The 19,656-nt window shown below is 35.0% G+C and overlaps 1 protein-coding gene across 8 annotated transcripts in view; it reads right to left on the bottom strand.

The window, feature by feature from the left end:
- The window catches only part of CEP112 (centrosomal protein 112), a 371,189-nt gene that overhangs the window by 122,819 nt on the left and 228,714 nt on the right, over window positions 1-19,656 (bottom strand). The window contains exon 1 of one of the 8 annotated variants that reach the window (XM_072939450.1): window positions 13,977-14,279. The exons of the other annotated variants lie outside the window; for them this stretch is intronic. Coding sequence (XP_072795551.1) covers window positions 13,977-14,138 — 162 coding nt within the window. The 5' untranslated portion in view covers window positions 14,139-14,279. Of the gene's footprint in view, window positions 1-13,976; window positions 14,280-19,656 lie in introns of those variants that run through there. 8 annotated transcript variants of the gene reach the window in all.

Raw genomic sequence — 19,656 nt, 5'->3', positions numbered from 1 at the left:
CAGAGAATCTGTGTTGTTTGACCTTAAGAAAATACAGAGAAAGTAGTTAATTTGTTTCATGACATTGATGTCAATTTTTAACAAGAACAGTTCTATTAAAAAATCTTAAATTTTCTAATCAAATTATTGGGGTGGAAATGAGAACAGAAAAGAGGACAGTAAACAAAGTAATTATTTGCAAACATAGTTAAACCCAGATAATAAATATCTTTATCCACTAAGGTGCCCATTTCTCTTAATAGAAGAGAGAAAGCGTTAAGTTGAAACTTGAAAAGACAGTAGCTGTGTAAGTGAAGGATGGGCTCTTGTTCAGAGACGTCACTGGTCTAGACTGCTTAGCCAGTTGCTGACAAACGCCTGGCTAGAACCCACGTCTCTCCTGTATGTGTGTTTAGCGTTCATTCTTATTAAAGAGGTGTTAGCACTGTTTCCTCAGAGAAGTCTGTCTCAGTCTCAAAGCTAAGTTGTCCCCTCTGGCATATTCTCAGAGCTCCTTGTATTTCCCTTCTCAGCACAGTCACCACACATATTGTCACCGCATGTATGACAGTCGTGAAGGGCACAGGTCCTAGAGTCAAACTGAGTTTGATCTCTTCTCTCCAAATTACTGACCCTACCTAAGCCTCCACAAAGAGAGTAGCAGTACTTACTTTGCTGTAAGAGGAGACAATGAGACAAGCCTTTACAACTATGCTTGACGCTTGATGCAATAAATGTTGGCCATTTTCATTACCCTCGGTAAGGGCAATTAGGACAAAGAGTGTTTAATACCGATGTCAACACATTCACCGTGCAGTGCTCTCCCCCAAATAAAATAGGACGTGTCCCTTGTCTGACACTTAGTACAAATGAAAACACATGAAATTTATTAACTTCGAAAGTAGCTGCGACTATGTTTTTAAAATACAGGTAGCCCTTGCTGTGCACATTCTGATCTGCCTGGATTTCAGTTTTCATGGGTTCATCAGATAAACCCAGAGCCTCAACAACATAGTAAAAATTTCAGTTACTATAGTGCATCTTCTGTGGTGAACAGTCTATTAAATGACTTCCTGAATTTTTTAAGTGTAATGTTTTATTATGATTAACTTGTAAGAATTCTTTACATGTGCTAGACAAATATCATTTATATAAGATATATATTTTGCAAATATTTTCTCCCAGTCCATGGTTTGCCTTTAAAAATTTTCTTAAAGAGTCTTCTGAAAAGAAAAAGTTTTGATTTTGATTTTGATTAGGTCCAATTTATCAATTTTTTTCTTTCACCGGTTCATGCTTTTTGAGTCCAGTAAGAGAAAATTTTGCCTGAACTGGCATCACTAAGGTTTTTTCCTAGGATCTTATACTTTGAGCATTTATGTTTAGGTCCATGATTTATTTCGCATTACTTTTGTGTAAGTGTGAGGTGAAAGTAAAGGCTCTTTTTGCCCCTTTATGGATAGTCAGCTGTTCTAGAACTATGTGTGAAAAGGCTACCCTTGCCCCATTCATTATCTTAGCACAATTTCTGGCCAAAAACCAATTGATACGAATGTATAGGTCTATTTAAGGACTCTATATTGTTTCATTAATTGATGTGTTTATTCCCATACCAATTCCACATTCTCCTGATTACTGTAGCTTGATAGTTGGTCATGAAATCAGGAAATGTAAGTCATACGACTTTGTTCTTTTCCAGACTCGATTTTCAAATGAAATTTAGAGTCAGTTTATTAATTTCAACACAAAAAAACTGATGAGACTTTGCTTTAGACTGCACTTAATCTATGGATCAATTTGGGAGAAATGACAGTCTAATGATATTGAATCTTCTCACCCATGAATTTAATATTTATCTATTATATAGGTCTTCTTCAATTTATATCAACAATGTTTTGTAGTTGTCAGTGTATAGGTTTTGTACATATTTATTAAACTGATTTTTGTTACAAATACTTTGAGTATGTTATATTTGTTTTGCTATCGTAAATAGTATTGATTTTTAAAATGTCAATTTCCAATCATTCACTGCTAGGACATAGAAATACAATTGATTTTGCATACCGGTACCTTGTGACCCTGCTAAATTTACTTACTAGTTCTAGTAGGGTTTTTAATTTTCTGTTTTTTAAATTCCTTTTGATTATTTTATGTAGATGACATGTGGTCTGCAAATCAAGACAATTTTACGTTTTCCTTTCTAGGATATGTACGCTATTTATTTACTTATTACTTATGCACTGATTAGGACCTTCAGTAAAAAGTGGAACAGAAGGGATGAGACTGGACACTCTGGCCTTGTTTCCAGTCTTAAGGAAAAATCATACAGTCTGTCACCGTTAAGTATACTTTGGCCTATGGATCTTCCTTTTTTTGGTATCTGCTCTTTCTCCTAGTTTTCTGAGAGTTATTATCATAATATGGGTGTTAGACTTTGTCAAATCCTTTTTCTGCATCTACTGTGATGTTATTGTGATTTTTCTTTTTCTTTTTCTTTTTTTTTGTCTTTTAATATGATGAATTACACTGATTTTTGAATGTTGAACCAATTTTGCATTCCTGGGATAAACCCACTTGACCATAATGTGCTCTCCTTTTCTTATATTGCTAGATTGGGTTGGTTAATGTTTTGTTAAGGATTTTTCTGTGCCTGTAGTCTGCAGTTTTCTTTCCATATCTTTGTCTAGTTTGGGTATCAGGTAATGCTAAGTTCATAGGAAAAGTTGGGAAGTGTTTCTCCTCTTCTATTCTCTGAAAGAGTTTGTATTAAATTGGTATTCTTTATTTTTTATTTGATTGAGTTATACCCAGCTTACAATGTGTCAATTTCCAGTGTAGAGAACAATTTTTCAGTCTTAAATGTTTGATAAAATTCACCAGTGTAGTCGTCTGGTTTAAAATGTACTTGTTTATCTACTCATTCATTACCCTTAAGCTAATTCCATAAAGAGATTGTAGAAGAAGTTATTTATAATTCTTGTAGAGAAAATTGGCACAGCTACTTGAATACAGAGATTACCAAGTGAGTATTTGTGAAAGCAAAAAATAAAATGTTCCCTAACATGTTTCTTTCTACCTCACTTAAAAATATATTGTGTGTGAACAGACAATGTAATTGATAATTTATGTATATGTACATATAAAATATATAAATAATGTTGGATATAGTATAAAAGTAAAGGTTAGTTTATAAACAAATATTATTAAAGGGGATTGTTACACATTAATTAGCAATTAAATAGAAATGTGAATATTCAGCATATTGACTAATGCTCTTCATTTAATTAGGTGGTTAAAAAACCACCTAAGTTATACAAACAAAACCAAAATATTATCTAATTAAAACTATCACAAAACAGTGGCTGAAATATTTGATGTGATGGTGTGTGAGAAGATGGTAGAGCAGGAAAACCCTGAGCTCACTTCCTCCCACACGCACACCAAAATTATACCTATTTACAGAGCAATTATCTATGAGAACAATGAAAGACAAGCAAAAAAGATTTTCCACAACTGAAAATATAAAGAAGGAACCACAACAAGATTGGCAGGAAGGGGAAAGATGCAGAATAGTCAAGACCCACACCCCCAGGGCAGACAACCCACAAACAGGAGGATGATCACAAGTGCAGAGGTTCTCTCTACGGAGTGAGGGATCTGAACCCCCCATCAGGCTCCCCAGCCTAGGGGTCCTGCACTGGTAAGACAAGCCCCCCAGAACATCCGGCTTTGAAGGCCAGTGGGGCTTCCATACAGGAGAGGCAAAGGGCTGTAGGAAACAGAGACTCTGCTCTTAAATGGTGTACGTAAAATCTCACATGCTCTCAGTCCCAGCGCTGAGGCAATAATTTGAAAAGACCCTGGGTCAGCCCACCTGCTGATGTTGGAGATTGTCTTGGAGAGGCAGGAGGTAACCTGGGCTACCCCTAGGGACATAGATGCTGGTGGCAGCCCTTCTGAGAGTTCATTACACCACAAGAACACTGGTGCTGGCAAGTAACATTTTGGAGTTCTCCCTCTAACCTGTTAGCACCAGGGGCTTACCTGACCACCAGCAGGTTGGCACCAGTCCTGGGACCCATCCCTCACCCCTCAGCAGAGGCTGAACATCCAGCTGCAAAGGAACTCAGCCTTGCCCATCAGCAGGCCAGCACCAGCCCCAGGCTCTCCAAACCCAGTCCTGAAGCCAGCCACCTTGGAATCTGGCCTGATCTTCCAGCAGGCCAACACCAGCCATGGGGATACCCCAGGCCATACATGCAGCTGTAGCAGGGCCTTGCAGCTACCAGGGCTGGGAGTGAGCCCCTTCTATAAGCACACCCATAGTAATCAACTGAGCCAGAACAGGAGGGCCCATGCAACCCACATAGGGGGCACCCCTAGAGCATATAGCTCTGGTGGCTCAAAGGGAGTATGCTGCTGGACCCCACAGGACATCTCCTACATAACACCACTTCTCCAGTACCAGGAAATATAACCAACCTACCCAGCAAGGCTATCATTCAGATTTGAAGGAGAGATAAAACAGTTTTGTAGAGAAGCAAAAGCTCTAAACCATCATTAAACCAGCTTTACAAGAAATGTTAAAGGTATTCTCTAAGTGGAAATGACCACAACTAGAAATAAGAAAATTATAAAAGAAAAAACTCACTGGTAAAGGCAAATATGCAGGAAAGAAAGGTTGTAGATCAACCACTTCTAAAGTAGGAGCGTTAAAAGATGAAAATAGTAAAATCATCTATATCCACAATAAGTACATTAATAATATGCAGAAATCTGTTGCGTTTCTATATATATATACTAACTGAATTATCAGAAAGAAAAATGAAGAAATCAATACCATTTACAATAGCATCAAAGAGTAAAATACCTAGGAATAACTCTAACCAAACTTTTACTTAGAAAACTATGACACTGTTAAAAGAAATTGAAGATAACACAAACAAATGTAAAGGTATACCATGCTCATGAGTTGTAAGAAAATTGTTTAAAATGATCATACTATGCAAGGCAATCTATATATTCAGTGCAGTCCCTATCAAAATATCAATGGTATTTTTCACAGTACTAGAAAAAAATAATTCTAAAATTTGAATGGGAACACAAAAGACCCTAAATAGCCAAAACAATGTTAAGAAAGAAGAACAAAGCTGGTGGTATCATGGTCCCTGATTTCAAACTATGTTACCAAGTTATAGTACTCAAAACAGTATGGTACTGGCACAAATACAGAAACACAGATTAATGGAACTGAATAGAACCCAGAAATGAACCAACCCCTATATGGTCAATTAATCTATGACAAAGGTGGCAAAATGTACAATGGGGAAAATACTGCCTCTTTAATAAATGCTGTTGGGAAAACTAAACAGCTACATGCAAAACAATCAAACTGGAATACTTTCTCACACAGTATACAAAAATAATCTCAAAATGGATTAAAGACTCACATGTAAGACCTGAAACCATAAAGCACACAGAAGAAAATATAGGCAGTATGCTCTTTGATATTGAAATCAGCACAATATTTTGAATGTCTCCTTAGAAAGAGCACTGAAAGCAAAAATAAGCAAATAAAACTACATCAAATTAAACTGCTTTTGTACAGCAAAGGAAATGATCAACAAAACATTATTTTGGTTAATATACAAAATAATATCCAAAAGAACTCCTAAAACATTGTAACAACAACAACAACAACAAAATTTAAAAATGAGTAGAGGACCTACGTCAACATTTTTCCAAAAGAGATACAGATGGCCAACAGGTACATGAAAAGATGCTCAACATCACTAATCACTATCCTGGAACTAGTATAATACTGTAAGTCAATTATACATCAGTAAAAATTAAAAAAAAAAAAAGATGTGTGAGGTTGAAATAACCAATAGCTATTTGAAAAAGATTACAAAATAATTTCTAAAATACCTTTCTTTCCTTCTTCAGAAATCTAATCAAAGCAAAAATCAGGCTCCCTTTATGCTCAGGTAAGTCCTGGCACATATTATTTTTAAAACTTAAGATTTCCCCAAGAATTGCCTATCAAAAATTGTGCTATTTATAGCTTTTGAAGAGTAAAGATTGGGTTTATAACTTTCAACAATTTTGACCTGGTTCTATTCCTCAGTTCTCAAATAGTATTTAAAAAACAAAACTCAATCTTCCCATCTGGATTTCTGATTAACATGCTGTCTAATTCTTTGGCCATATAAGACACATTTTAAAAAGATAGTACAGGGTAGTTAAAAGTCATGTCAAAGCATCAGTCTGACTGGAAACTTTTATAGTACTTTATTTTCAGCATGTAACCTAGTAAAGGCAGATAATATGGAAATTCTATAAACCCTGCCAAATACAGTCCACTTACCCTGGGTTAGTTCTTTATCTAACTTGAGCTGATACTATGTTGGGGCTGTTTTATTCTCAGCTACATTTTATGGGAAATAAACTAATTTGTGATTTTTAAAAAAAAAACTATGTTAAAATATATTTTAATCCTTTATGTTTTAATCTATATGGTAACTTTTCTTCTTTGTATCGTTGGTCCCTAACACATTTCCAAGCTCATATTTTAAGTACACGGTAAATGCTTACCTTGAATTTTAAGTTCAACCAAATTAAACTGGTGATGTGGCAATTTACAAAATAATCCACAGATTCAGACCCTCATGTGATATACATGAAAGAAGTAACTATACATTTAGTGTTCCTTCACTAAAAAATGTTCTAAATGTACAAATACACTTATTTTGCATACCTCAGGTAGACAGTCATTCTTATAAATGTTGTGAAGGGGATTTTTAAGTTTTTTGGTTAAAAATAGCAAAGTCTTCATTGCAGATCAAAAGTCACATGTTTTAAGATAATGTAAAAATTTTAAATAATTTTAGTTCTTTAGAAATAGAAAATTAATGAGAGACAACTGAAGCAGCATATGAACACTTTTTCTCTTCTTCTCAATTCTCTTTGCATCTTTTCTCAGGATTCAGTTCCAGTGGACTAAATTATCATCAGAAGCAAAATAGAACACTAATTTAAAAAGATACACTCACCCCAATGTTCCTAGCATCACTATTTACAATAGCCAAGATATGGAAGCAACTCAAGTGTCCATCAACAGACAAATGGATAAAGAAGTTGTGGTGTATACATACAATGGAATATTACTCAGCCATAAAAAAGAAGGAAATTCTGTCATTTGCAGCAATGTGGATGGACCTAGAGAATACTATGCTTCATGAAGTTAGACACAAATACTGTATGATATCACTTATATGTAGAATCTAAAAATAATATAAATGAATGCATATAGTAAAACAGAAACAGACTCACAGATACAGAAAACAAACTAGTGGTTAACAGAGGGAGAAGAAAAGGGGAAGGAGCAAATTAGAGATACGGAATTAAGAGATACAAACTACTATGCATAAAATAGATACGCAACAAGGATATGTTATATAGCACAGGGAATTATAGCCATTTTCTTGTAATAACATTTAATGAAGTATAATCTGTAAAAATACTGAATTACTATGAATTACATCTGAAACAAATACCATATTGTAAACCAACCATACTTCAATTTGGAAAAAGCAAAATCTGTAGTAAAAAGTCTCTCAAGAATTACAACAAATAAGGCAAATGCTTGACAAATCTCAATTCTGTTAACTTTCTCTTCAAGGTTAATGTTGTGGGACTATCTTATAAAAAGGTCATTTGAGGCCATCTCCATTTAATCCATTTTACATAGTTTGAGATTAAATGATTTCTATTCCAGAGAAAGTACTGTTATAAGAAGATTTTGGTTACTTAGCACATCACAATTCGAATAGCACAGATTCAGTTTTTGCTAAAGTAAAATCTATCTAGTCAATAATTTGTTTGTTCCCCAAATAATTTCACAAACTTTATGTAACAGTTTGTGAGTTCTTAAGGACCTCTGGAGCTCAGATTGACTTCTAATACACTACATCTCACTCTGATTATCATTCTGTTTGTAGAAAAGTTAAATTCAAAATAATGCCTACTACACCTCCATTTTAAGAAAATATCCCATAAAAATGTTATGTTCCATGAGAATGTTTTGAGGATGTTAACCACATTACATGCTCTTTTCTTCATGAGAACCCCTAGTAAATTTTTCTCTGAAGATTTCAATTCCAGAAATTTGACTAATGACTTGCATCGAATCTTTTTCTAATCATGTTGCTGTCTTTACATTTGTTCCTGAAAAATGTACAGCCAAATTCAGGTCCCTCTCTAGGAGGTATACAAGCCCTCCTAGCATTCATTGTTTTTTTTCACTAACCTTAACTCTAGTATCATGTTATTTTTTTTCTTTTATCTCCCCCTAAATTTGATTCCTTACTCTAAAAAGGCTTGCATCTAAAAAGTTATCTTTGAGTTCAAAAGTGAGAAGCATCTTTGAAATCCAAAGTGAGAAACATTCTACAAAATAACTAGCACTATTCAAAAGTGTCCGGGTCATGAAAAATAAGGAAAGACTGGGGAAGTGTTACAGATTGGAGGAGATGAAAAACGTATGACAACTAAATGCAATGTGAGATCCTGGGTTGGATCTTGGAATATCAAAAATAGACCATTAGTAGGAAAACTGGTGAAATTCAAACAAGGTCTGTACATTTACCAATGTAAATGTTTTTTTTTTAACCAATGTTAATTTCCTGGTTTCAATGATCATACTATGAATAAATAAGATGCTCACATGGTTGGGGTGGGGGAGTTGGGTGAAGGGTGTAAGGGGATTCTCTGCACTATTTCTGTAAACTTCTCATTAAGTGTAAATAAAGTTTAAAAAGTTTTTTTGTAAGTAGAGTTTTGATACTTACTGCTTGATATTCCCCCAATGTATCTTCTATCTTTTTTTGTAAGTAGAGTTTTGATACTTACTGCTTGATATTCCCCCAATGTATCCGAAGCTCTTAGCTTGCCACTTTATCCCCTTGGACTGCCTCAGAAAATTCTTTTTGTCTAGTGTCAATTCAAATATTGTACTTCAAGGACCAACTTCCAGCCTCTGATTACCACAGACCTCAGATTTCTAGCATTGTATTCTAATCAGGAACTTTATTATGTATAGTTTTATAGTTTTTAAAGCTCTTTTATGCTTGTATTTCTGATTATCATCACAATAATAAAAGCTTCCAGAAAACACGGACAGATTTACATTCCTCTTTCTGATCAGCACTGAGCTAAGTATACAGTAAATGCTTGTTAAATATATGTTGACTCATTCACCCACAAATTAGGGAAACTAAAGATTAGTAAGTTTACATCAGCCATTTACCCCCTCTTTGTGCTATTCAACACCAAATACAGGATTAAATGGACCATTAGTTATGATCTGTATATGGCAATTCTAATAATTCCTTGCTCTCAGGAAGTCTTTAAAATGCATGAAACTTCCTTCAACTTAATAAGGTGATCTGGGTTAAATAAACACCATAATCTACATTAGTATGGCAATAATTAATAGAAATACAGGCCTAAATTATAAATATTTAAAATCTTCTTTAAATATCTGTTACAATTCCTCATGCAATAATAATATAAAGTATAATAATAAAAGCAACTGTCACAAATACGATTCAAAGATACCGATGTTTTATGAGATATTTTCCATGACCCAGGGTTGCTTCCTTAGAGTATTCCTTGGATGTCTACTGCTGTGTTAAACTCATGCAGTGGGAACAAATGTCCATTTTCTTTGCCAAGAAAATACCATAGATGAATATTAAAAACAGTTCTGTTAGCCAAAATTCACATCTGCACACACTTAAAAATGTAGCTTTTCTTTTTTCCAATAATAATTTGTAATACATTGTGAAAAATTTTAAAAATAGCATACAGTCCTCTACACCTGGCTGGTTAGTGTCTTAGCCATAGTTTAATGATGCAGCCTGTACTATTACTGAGACTGATCAGTGTGCTCTGTGGACATATGCTTGTGTGTGTATGCATTAGTAACTTTTTTGGACATATATCTCAGTGTGCAATCTCTCTCTCTCTCTCTAGATTGATCGATCTATCTATCTATCTCTATATATCTCTATATATCAGAATATAAAGTTCAAAATATACCCTAATGTTCTAATTAATCAATTAAAAGAAATAAAATATTTTAAAGGGTATTAAAATTTAAGACATGGGAGTTAAAGAGATTTTTCTACATAATTTGAGAATTCCAGTACTTTAAAAAAACTTCTCCACTATTGAAGTAGTATTTTTTAAAAAAGACATTCAGTTACTGAGAATGACATAGTACAAGCAATGGTGGATTTTTTTTTCACCCATTTGTGTGTGTGTGTGTGTGTGTGTAGGAGAAATATCTTTTGGGCCTGATTTCAATATTGTAGCTTTTGCAAAAATTTTGTAATATTTAAGTAGTAGAGGCTCTCAATCCAATCCAATATTTAGAACATATGCATAAACTATTATTTTAAATCATTTTGTTTAAAAAGAATGATTAATATGGAGAGTCAGGACCAAGAATAACTTGTATCTTAAAAAGAGGTACTTAAAAAATACCTATTACTTGGCCTACAATTTGTTTATGTATATTATTGTTATTTAAAAAATCATATATATGTCATAGGACACAATAAAATAAACTGGGAAATTAAACATGCTCCTGCCTCCATATTCTGTATGTATTTTCTACGATTGGTGTGATTTCATTTGACTTTTCATTTGTTAGGTTTGTTTTGAGAAGTCATTTTCTAAAATTTACCAGTCTAATAATAAAACATGCTACTATGAGAAATAAAATATGTTGATATATGCTACTTCATTAAATTAAAATTAATCCCTCATATGGAAAACTATTAAATAACAGATACTCATCTAATTATGTAGAAATTCTAAAGAATCTACCAAAAAAGCAACTAGAACTACTGAGTTTAGAAGGTCACAGGATACACGATCACTGTAAAAAACTCAACTATATTTTTATATATTAGTAATGAGCAATTGGGAATTACAGTTAAAAACATGAAATAATTAGGTATAAGTGTAACAAAATAAATGCAACATTTATATGCTGGGAACAATAAACACTGATGAAAGAAATTAAAGAAAACTAAATAAATTACAAGATAGTTTAACTTCATGGATTAGAATACTCATTATCATTAAGATCTCAATTTTTTCCAAGTAAAAAAAAAAATCCCAGCAGGATTTTGTGTAGACTTGATTATACCAATTCTAAAAGCAAAGGGAAATATCACAGGCAAAACAATTTTGAAAAAGAGCAAAGTTGGACAACCCATGTTACCTGTCTCCAAGACTGACTATAAAAGCTATGATAATTAAGGCAGTTGGTATTGGAAATGGAGAGAAATACATATCAGTAGAATAAATTAGAGTTACTTCACACATGTATGGTCAACTGATTTTCAACAAAGCTGCAAAGGCAATTCAATGGAGAAAAGATAGTCTTTTCGACAAATTATGCTAGAACAATTGAATCTTAATCTATATCTGGCTCGATTCACAAAAATTGACTCAAAATGGACCACAGACATAAATATAAAACTTGAAACTACGAAACTTCTAGAAGAAAATAGGAGAAAATCCTTGTGACATTAGGTTAGGCAAAAATTTCTTAGGTATGACACCAAAAGCACGACCTATGAAAGAACAAATTGATAAACTGGAGTTCATAAAAATTAAGAACCTGTGCTCTTTGAAAGACACTGTTAAAAGAATGAAAAGAAGCCATTGACTGTGAAGAGTGTTTACAAATCATGTATCTTTTAAAGGACTTGTATCTAAAATATAAAAAGAACTCTCAAAATTCAATAATAAGAAAATAAACAACTGAATATAAAATTGGAAAAATATTTAAATAAAAACTTTACCAAGGAACATATTCAGCTGACAAATACACACATGAAAAGATGCTCAACATTATCAGTTACTAGGGACATAAACATGCAATGAAATATACCTATTAGAGTAGCTAAAATAATATTACAAACAAGACTATTACATACTGGTGAGGACACAGAGCAACTGCAGCTATCATACATTGCTGATGGGAATGCAAAACAACACAGCCACTTTGGGAAAACCGTGTGGAAGTTTCTAATAAAATTAAAAAATATATTTAACATAAAACTCCGCAATCCCACTCCTGGCTATTTACCCAAGTGAAATTAAACATTTATATTCACACAAAACCTTCACGTGAATGTTTAACAACCCAAATATTTTCCAACTGGAGAATGGATAAACAAACTGGTATAAACACCCAAGCAATATTATTATCAATAAAAAGAACGGTCTACTGCTACACACAACGTGAAAGAATCTCAAATGCACGATGCTAAAGGAAGGAAATCAGACTCAAAAGGCTCTATGTTGAATGAATGATTCATTTATATGACATTTTAGAAAAGGCAAATCTATAGTCACAGATGAGTGGTTACCAGGAGTGGGGGCAAGGGGAAGGAATTAGGGAGACACCAAAGGTCTGGAGGAATATTTGGGGTGATGGAACAGTTATCTTGATTGTGGAGACGGTTTGTCAGATTTACAGAATTATACATTATCTGTATGTAAATTATATCTTGATAAAAATGTTTTAAAAAGAGAGGAATGAATGAAGAGTTACAGGAGTATAGGAAAGAGCATGATTTCTTATGAGTTGGTGTAGGAAGGAGGAAGCCAGGGACAGGTAACATGTTTAAATGAGGACAATGAGTTTACGGAGTCTTCCAGGCAGAGGGAACAACACGTATAACGCCATGAAGAAAGACTGTTTACAGCCTATTTGTTTACAGAAGGGAGTCCTCTGGGCTGGGCACAGCACATATTGTGTCTGTGGTGGGAGAGACAGTTAAGAAAGGTAAAGGAAGATACCTCTTCATACTCATTGTGACAGCTGTTATAAAAACAAAGGAAACCGAAAACAATTGTTGGCAATGATGTGGAGAAACTGGAACCCTTGTGACCTGCTGGTGGGAAAGTAAAATGGTACAGCAGCTATGGAAGACAGTATGGCAGATTTCTCAATAAAGTAAAAATAGAATCACCACATAATCCAGCAATTCCACTTCTCGATATATGCCCCAAATAACTGAAAGCAGGAACTTAGACATTTGTGTACCCATGTTCATGGCAGCATTCAAAAGGTGTAAGCAACCCAAGTGTCCACTGATGGAATGAATGGATAAACAAAATACAGTGGAATGTTATTCAGCCTTAAAAAAAAAAAGAAATTCCAACATATGTTAGCACGTGGATAAACCCTGAAGACATCACACTAAGTGATAAACACCAGTCACAAGAAGACAAATACTGTTTGATTCCACCCATGTGAAGTACCTAGAGTAGTCAAATATACAGAGATAGAAGATGGAAAGAAGGCTGCCAGAAGCTGGGGGAAGGGAACATAGGGAATTAGTGTTTATTCCCTACAGTTTAGGTTTTGCAAGATGAAAGAAGTTCTGGAGGTGGATTGTGGTGATGGCTGCACAAAAATGTAAATGTACTTAATGCTGCTAAACTGTACATTAAAAAATTAAGGTAATTAAAATAAATAAGAAGAAAAAGAAAGAAAGGTAGAAGAGGAGAAATGAGATTATATAAATCCTTGGTCAGAAAGCTAAGGAGCTGTGGCAAACTCATTTTGCTGTGGGCAATGAAACTAAGTTTTTAAGCAGGAGATGGAAATGCCATTTGCTCACAAGCTACCTTGTCCTGCAATTCTGCCTGATTCCTACTCCACCCTGACAAACGTCCAGACACCTTCTCGGGGGTTTCTCAGGTCACACTGTCCATCAGATCTAGGATGGCTCTGATTTCAGTCAAATGGCATCACAGTTTCATTCGTTACATTATTCTTGCCCCATTAAAATAACTCTCCTTGAGGGGAAGGCTGTTTTTACACTGCCAGTGCCTGCTCCAACCCAGGAATGACATTTGCCTTTTAGAAAGATCCCTGTCTCAGGAACACAGAGGGTGTCTCATCTTACCTTCTTCTCTTTGAGGCCAGATGGTCCTGTGTCCCTCAGGGGCCTCAGACTACCAGCCAGCTCTGTCTCGGGGGCATTGCCACATCCTCCTTTCATCCCTAGCAGACCCTGGGCTTGACTTTCTTCGGGAGATGAGGGGTCTAAAGTCAGAGAAGCCCACATTTGCTCTGGCCCCCATGAAGATTTCAGAAGCAAAGACGAGAGCCCTAGGAGCAGGCTGCAGGACAGGCAAAGCTGCTTTTTTGATGCTAATGAGGGCGCAGCCTCCCTGCCGTGATAGAAAGGTGATTTGGTCAGGGGACAGGGAGTCAGGCAGGGGTGAGAGGGGCTGGTGACATCACAATCATACTGCTCAGTGTCTGATGTCAGCTGATGTAAGGCCAGGCCTGAGGGCCAGCACATCCTTTTCCTTGTGACTCTGATCCCAGGGGCAGAAAATGGGAAGCAGGTTGAAGATGCCCTGGGGCTTAGGGGTAGGGTGACAATATAACTAGATGGTGACTATCGTACATCACTGTTCAGCTTACAAAGTGGTTATAACATAGGACATTTAGAAAACTGAACAATTTAAAAATCACAAATAAAGCCATTCCACAAAGAAATGAACTAGCATATTTCCATTTTCCCCCTAAATATACGCTTATCAGTGGCTTACTTTTTGTCAGTCTCATATCCCATATCAAATCCCTCAAAGTTGTGTTGTCTCCAACTTTAAAATATACCCAGAATCTGACCACCTCCACTGGTGCCACTCTGGTCTAAGTCCCCATCATCTCTCACTAGGATTACTGCTGTGCCCTTCTAATTGGTTTCTCACCTTTTTTTCTCACACAACCAGAATGATCTTTTCAAGCCTAAGTCAGATCATATCATTCCTTGGCATAATATCCTAATTTTCTTCCATTACTCGGAGTTAAAATTCTTACAACAGCCTCAAAGGGCCTGTATGCTCAGGACCCTTGGGATCCCCCAAACTTCATCTCCCACTCTCCCTCCCTTGTCTACTCCGCTCTCTCCACACTGGCTTCCCTACTGTTCTGTAACCGCACCAGCCACGCTCCCATCTGGGAGTCTTTGCATTGGCCGTTCATCCTATCAGAAATGTTTTCCTCCAAATATCTACATGGCTAACTCAGCTCCATCACTGACCTTACCAGTGAGGCCAACACTGACCACATGCTTTAAATGGTCCCTACTCTGGCACTCCAGAGCCTCCTGTAACTTTCTCTATCATTGTATTCAACAGCACTTAGACACTTCTTAAAATTCTACGTATGTTACTTACGTAGGATGTTCTTGGCTTAAGGTCTGTTTTTTCTGCTAGAATGTGAGCTCTGAGAAGACAGGAATATCTGCCTGTTTTGTTCATTTCGCTATCAAGCATCTAGGACCATGATACACAAAATAGATATTACACGCTAAAAGCATTAAGAATGTGCCATGGCCTGCTAATTGTCCCCTGGCACCTGTTCTTCTTTTTTAAAAATAACAATCACCCAACTTTTAATGTTGCACATGCTAACAAGTTCTTGTTTCCCCAGGTGCAGCCCTAGGACTAAGATTTCTCCAGTGGAATGTGAGAATGATATATGCAATGGCCATAGCACTTCCTGAAAAGCAAATTACTTGTCTTCCTCATCTTCCTTTTCCCTCTTCTTGCTGGTTGGGAAATGGCGACAACTGGAACCATTTAATAAAGAGATGGAAGTTCCATGTTGAAGATGATGGAGCCATTCCACCAGCCAGCCTGGGTTCCTAAATGACCTGCTCAGAATCTGCTCCACCCTCAAACCAGACTGTTATGAGAGAGCAAAATAAACTCTCAATTTCATTTATCCACCATATTTTGGGGTTCTTTTTTTAACAGCAGCTCAGGCTCATTGTGAATAAAATGGAGAAAACTATACAAATTTTTCTCTTTTGATTGATCAATTTAGTGAATTATACTAATAGCATTCCTAGTATCAAGCCATCTTTGCATTCCTGGAATAAAACTCATATGGTCATGGTATATGATGTTTTAAATCACTACTAGATTCTATTGTCTAATATTTGATTTGAATTTTTTTACAATATTCATGAGTAAGATTAACTTGCTTTTAGAGAGATATCTTTCTTGGGTTTTGATATCAATATTAAGCTAACCAAGAAACAGATTACTAAATCATAAGAGATGGATATTTTAAAAGTCAATAATGTAGGTTACCGAAGGCTTTCAGAAGGTTGTACCAATTTATATGTGCAATAACAGCATTTTAGAGAATTTCTGCATCTATGGTTTTTGGTATTATTAAGTAAAAACAGCACTTGGTATTATTTAAAATAATGTGTTTATTCAATATGTGAAAAGTAGTATCTTGTCTTAATTAGTATTTCCTTGATGACTAGTGAAGATAAAGAGGTATAAGCCAACTGCACTTTTTCTGGTCCATACTACTCAAAGCAATCTACAGATTTAATGCAATCCCTACCAAAATTTCAATGGCATTTTTCACAGAACTAGAACAAACAATTCTAAAATTTGTACAGAACCACAAAAGACCCCTAAATAGCCAAAGCAATCTTGAGAAAGAACAACAAAGTTGAAGGTATCATGTGCCCTGATTTCAAACTATGCTACAAAGCTACAGTAATCAAAAAGTAAACAGTATGGTATTGATCTAAAAATAGACCCATACATCAGTGAAACAGAACAGAGAGTCTAGAAATAAAACCACACATATATGGTCAATTTATGACAAAGGAGGCAAGAATATACAATGGAGAAAGGACAATCTCTTCAATAGATGGCGTTGGGAAAACTGGACAGCTACATGCAAAAGAATGAAACTGGACCACTTTCTTACAGTATATACAAAAATAAATTCAAACTAGGTTAAAGGCTTGAATCTAAGACTTGAAATCATAAAAATCCTGGAAGAAAACATTGGCAGTAAACTCCTTGAAATCAGTCTTAGCAATGATTTTTTGGATGCTACTACAACGGCAAAGGCAACAACAGCAAAAATAAACAAATGGGACTACATCAAACTAAAAAGCTTCTGCACAGCAAAGTCAACTATGAACAAAACGAAAAACCAACCTACTGAATGGGAGAAGATATTTGCAAAGCATATATCTGATAAAGGATGAATATCTGAAATATATAAAAAACTCATACAACTCAACAACAAAGACCAAACTGATTAAAAACTGGGCAGAGGATCTGAATAGACACTTTTCCAAAGGAGACATGCAAATTGCCAAGAGACACTTGAAAAGATGTTCCACAGCACAACTCATAGGTAAATGCAAATTAAAACTATAGTGAGGTATCACCTCACATCTGTCAGAATGGCTATTATTAAAAAGACAAGAGTGGGGGAGGATATAGCTCAAGTGCTAGAGCACATGCTCAGCATGCATGAGGCCCTGGGTTCAGTCCCCAGTACCACCTCTAAAATTAAATAGATAAATAAATAAACCTAATTACTCCCCTCCAAAAAATAAATAACAAAAATAAAATAAATTTTAAAAAAAGACAAGAAATTATAAGTGCTGACAAAGATGTGGAGAAAAGGCCACCTTCGTACACTATTGGTGGGAATGTATATTGGTGCAGCCACTATGGAAAACAAGAAATTAAAAAACAGAACTACCATATGATCCAGCAATTCCATTCTAGGTTCTATTTGAAGAAAGTAAAAACTAATTTTAAAAGATATATACACCCTTATATTCACTGCAGCATTATTTACAATAGCCAAGATATGGAAATAACCTAAGTAGCCATCGATGGATGAATGGATAAAGAAGATGTGATACATTTAGATACAATACTACTCAACCATAAAAATAAAGAAATCTTGCCATTTGCAGCAACATGGATAGACATTGAGAGTTTTACACTAAATGAAGTAAATCAGAGAAAGACAAATACTGCATGATTTCACTCATATATGGAATCTAAAAAGCAAGATAAACAAACAAAACCAAACCAAACCCATACTCACAGATACAGAGGATAGTTTTGAAGGTTGCCGAGGAAAGAGAGGTTGAGGAATGGCACAAAATGGGTGAAGGGGATTAAGAAGTACAAACTTCCAGTCATAAAATAAATAATAATCAATAAAACAAAATAAATAATGGGAATATAATGTATAGTATGGATAATTATAGTCAATAATATTGTATTTCCTTATAATGGTCTATTATGAAAAAGAATACGAAAAGGAATATATATGTATAAGTGAATCACTATGCTGTACACCAGAAATTAACGCAACATTGTAATTTGACTATATGTCAATTAAAAAATAATAAATAAATAATTTTTTTAAGAATATTGCATTAACTTTGTATGACGACAGATGGTAACTAAATGTATTGTGTTGATCATTTTTGTAATGCATACAAATGTCAAATTACTATGTTGTACACATGAAACTATTATAATATTGCGTATCAAACAGGTTTTCATTAAATTGATCAATCAGTCAGACACCCATAGGTTTGCCCATGAAGCCAAAAAGATCAAAAGAATTGTATAACGATCTGTACTAATTTGAACACACATACACACACTAAAATACCCACAAAAATAAAGATATGCATAAAAGCCCTTTGGGCACAAATACCTGATCATTTTACTTGCTCCCAATTCTTTTAGTTTGGATCTCAATCTCTGAAGATGGCAAACAAACTGCTCTATTTTCAATAGCTTCTCAAGTCAAAGTACTATGTTTTGTTGTCCTGACCTAAGAGATTTTTTTTCCCCTTTATTTTAGGTAAAAATTTTCCCATAAGAAAGTCCAAAATGATAAAACCAACAAGATCTGGTGATTGGCAGAACTCCCATTTGTAATGGTGCAATTAGAATATTAGGAAGTTAGGTTACAGAATGACAAGCATTAATCTTGCAAATTTTAAATGTTTAACTTTAAAAATAAACAATGATTCATTTATAATTCTAGATTTTGTTTTCAAATAACCCTAATATAAAATACACTGTCTTTTAATTTTCTCCAAGTAGCTCCCTAGCCTAGGGAAACTAGACTTTGAAGTTAAGCTATTGATTTGCTCTCCCTTATTGCCAGAAAACAGGAGTGCTCTTTAACATGGAGCAGAGGCAGAGGGAGAAAGAGCAAGAGATTCGCCAGGAAACAGTGAAAGCTGTTGCAACTGGAGCAGTGCACTTTCATCTCTACCCATGACTCTGCAGCCCCACTCAGGAGGGGATGGTAAAACCTTGACAATGTAAATACTCCAGGCTGAATGATGATAGATACTCTCCTATTTTTGTTTAATAAGCAAACACTCCATACACGATTCCAGTATTTCTTTAGTGGAAATCACTGTGATTCTACTCCGAATCAGAAAAAGTAGGAAAGAGCTGGAGACTGATGCAAAACTGAGTCTCTAAGAAACACACAATTCCTCTTGTTACATAAGGACATACATTAACTGATTTAACTGAACTATTTGGTTTGGCTTGATTTGCATATACTGTCAAAATGACAAAAAGTCTTGGTTTTTGTATAAGGTGGTTTACAGTTGAGGTCATTTACAGATATATTAAAATTCTAAACCTTAATATAAGTGAACACCAATCCATCATATTCAAATCATGTACACACCCAAAGTTTTCCAAGTTTCCCTTTGTGCAAGTTTCTTTTTTTTGTAGATTAATTTATTGTTATGT

Source organism: Vicugna pacos, chromosome 16, assembly GCF_048564905.1.
Source record: "Vicugna pacos chromosome 16, VicPac4, whole genome shotgun sequence".
Lineage (NCBI taxonomy): Eukaryota > Metazoa > Chordata > Mammalia > Artiodactyla > Camelidae > Vicugna > Vicugna pacos.
The sequence above is the reverse complement of the archived record's forward strand: the minus strand, read 5'-3'. Positions and strand labels throughout refer to the sequence as shown.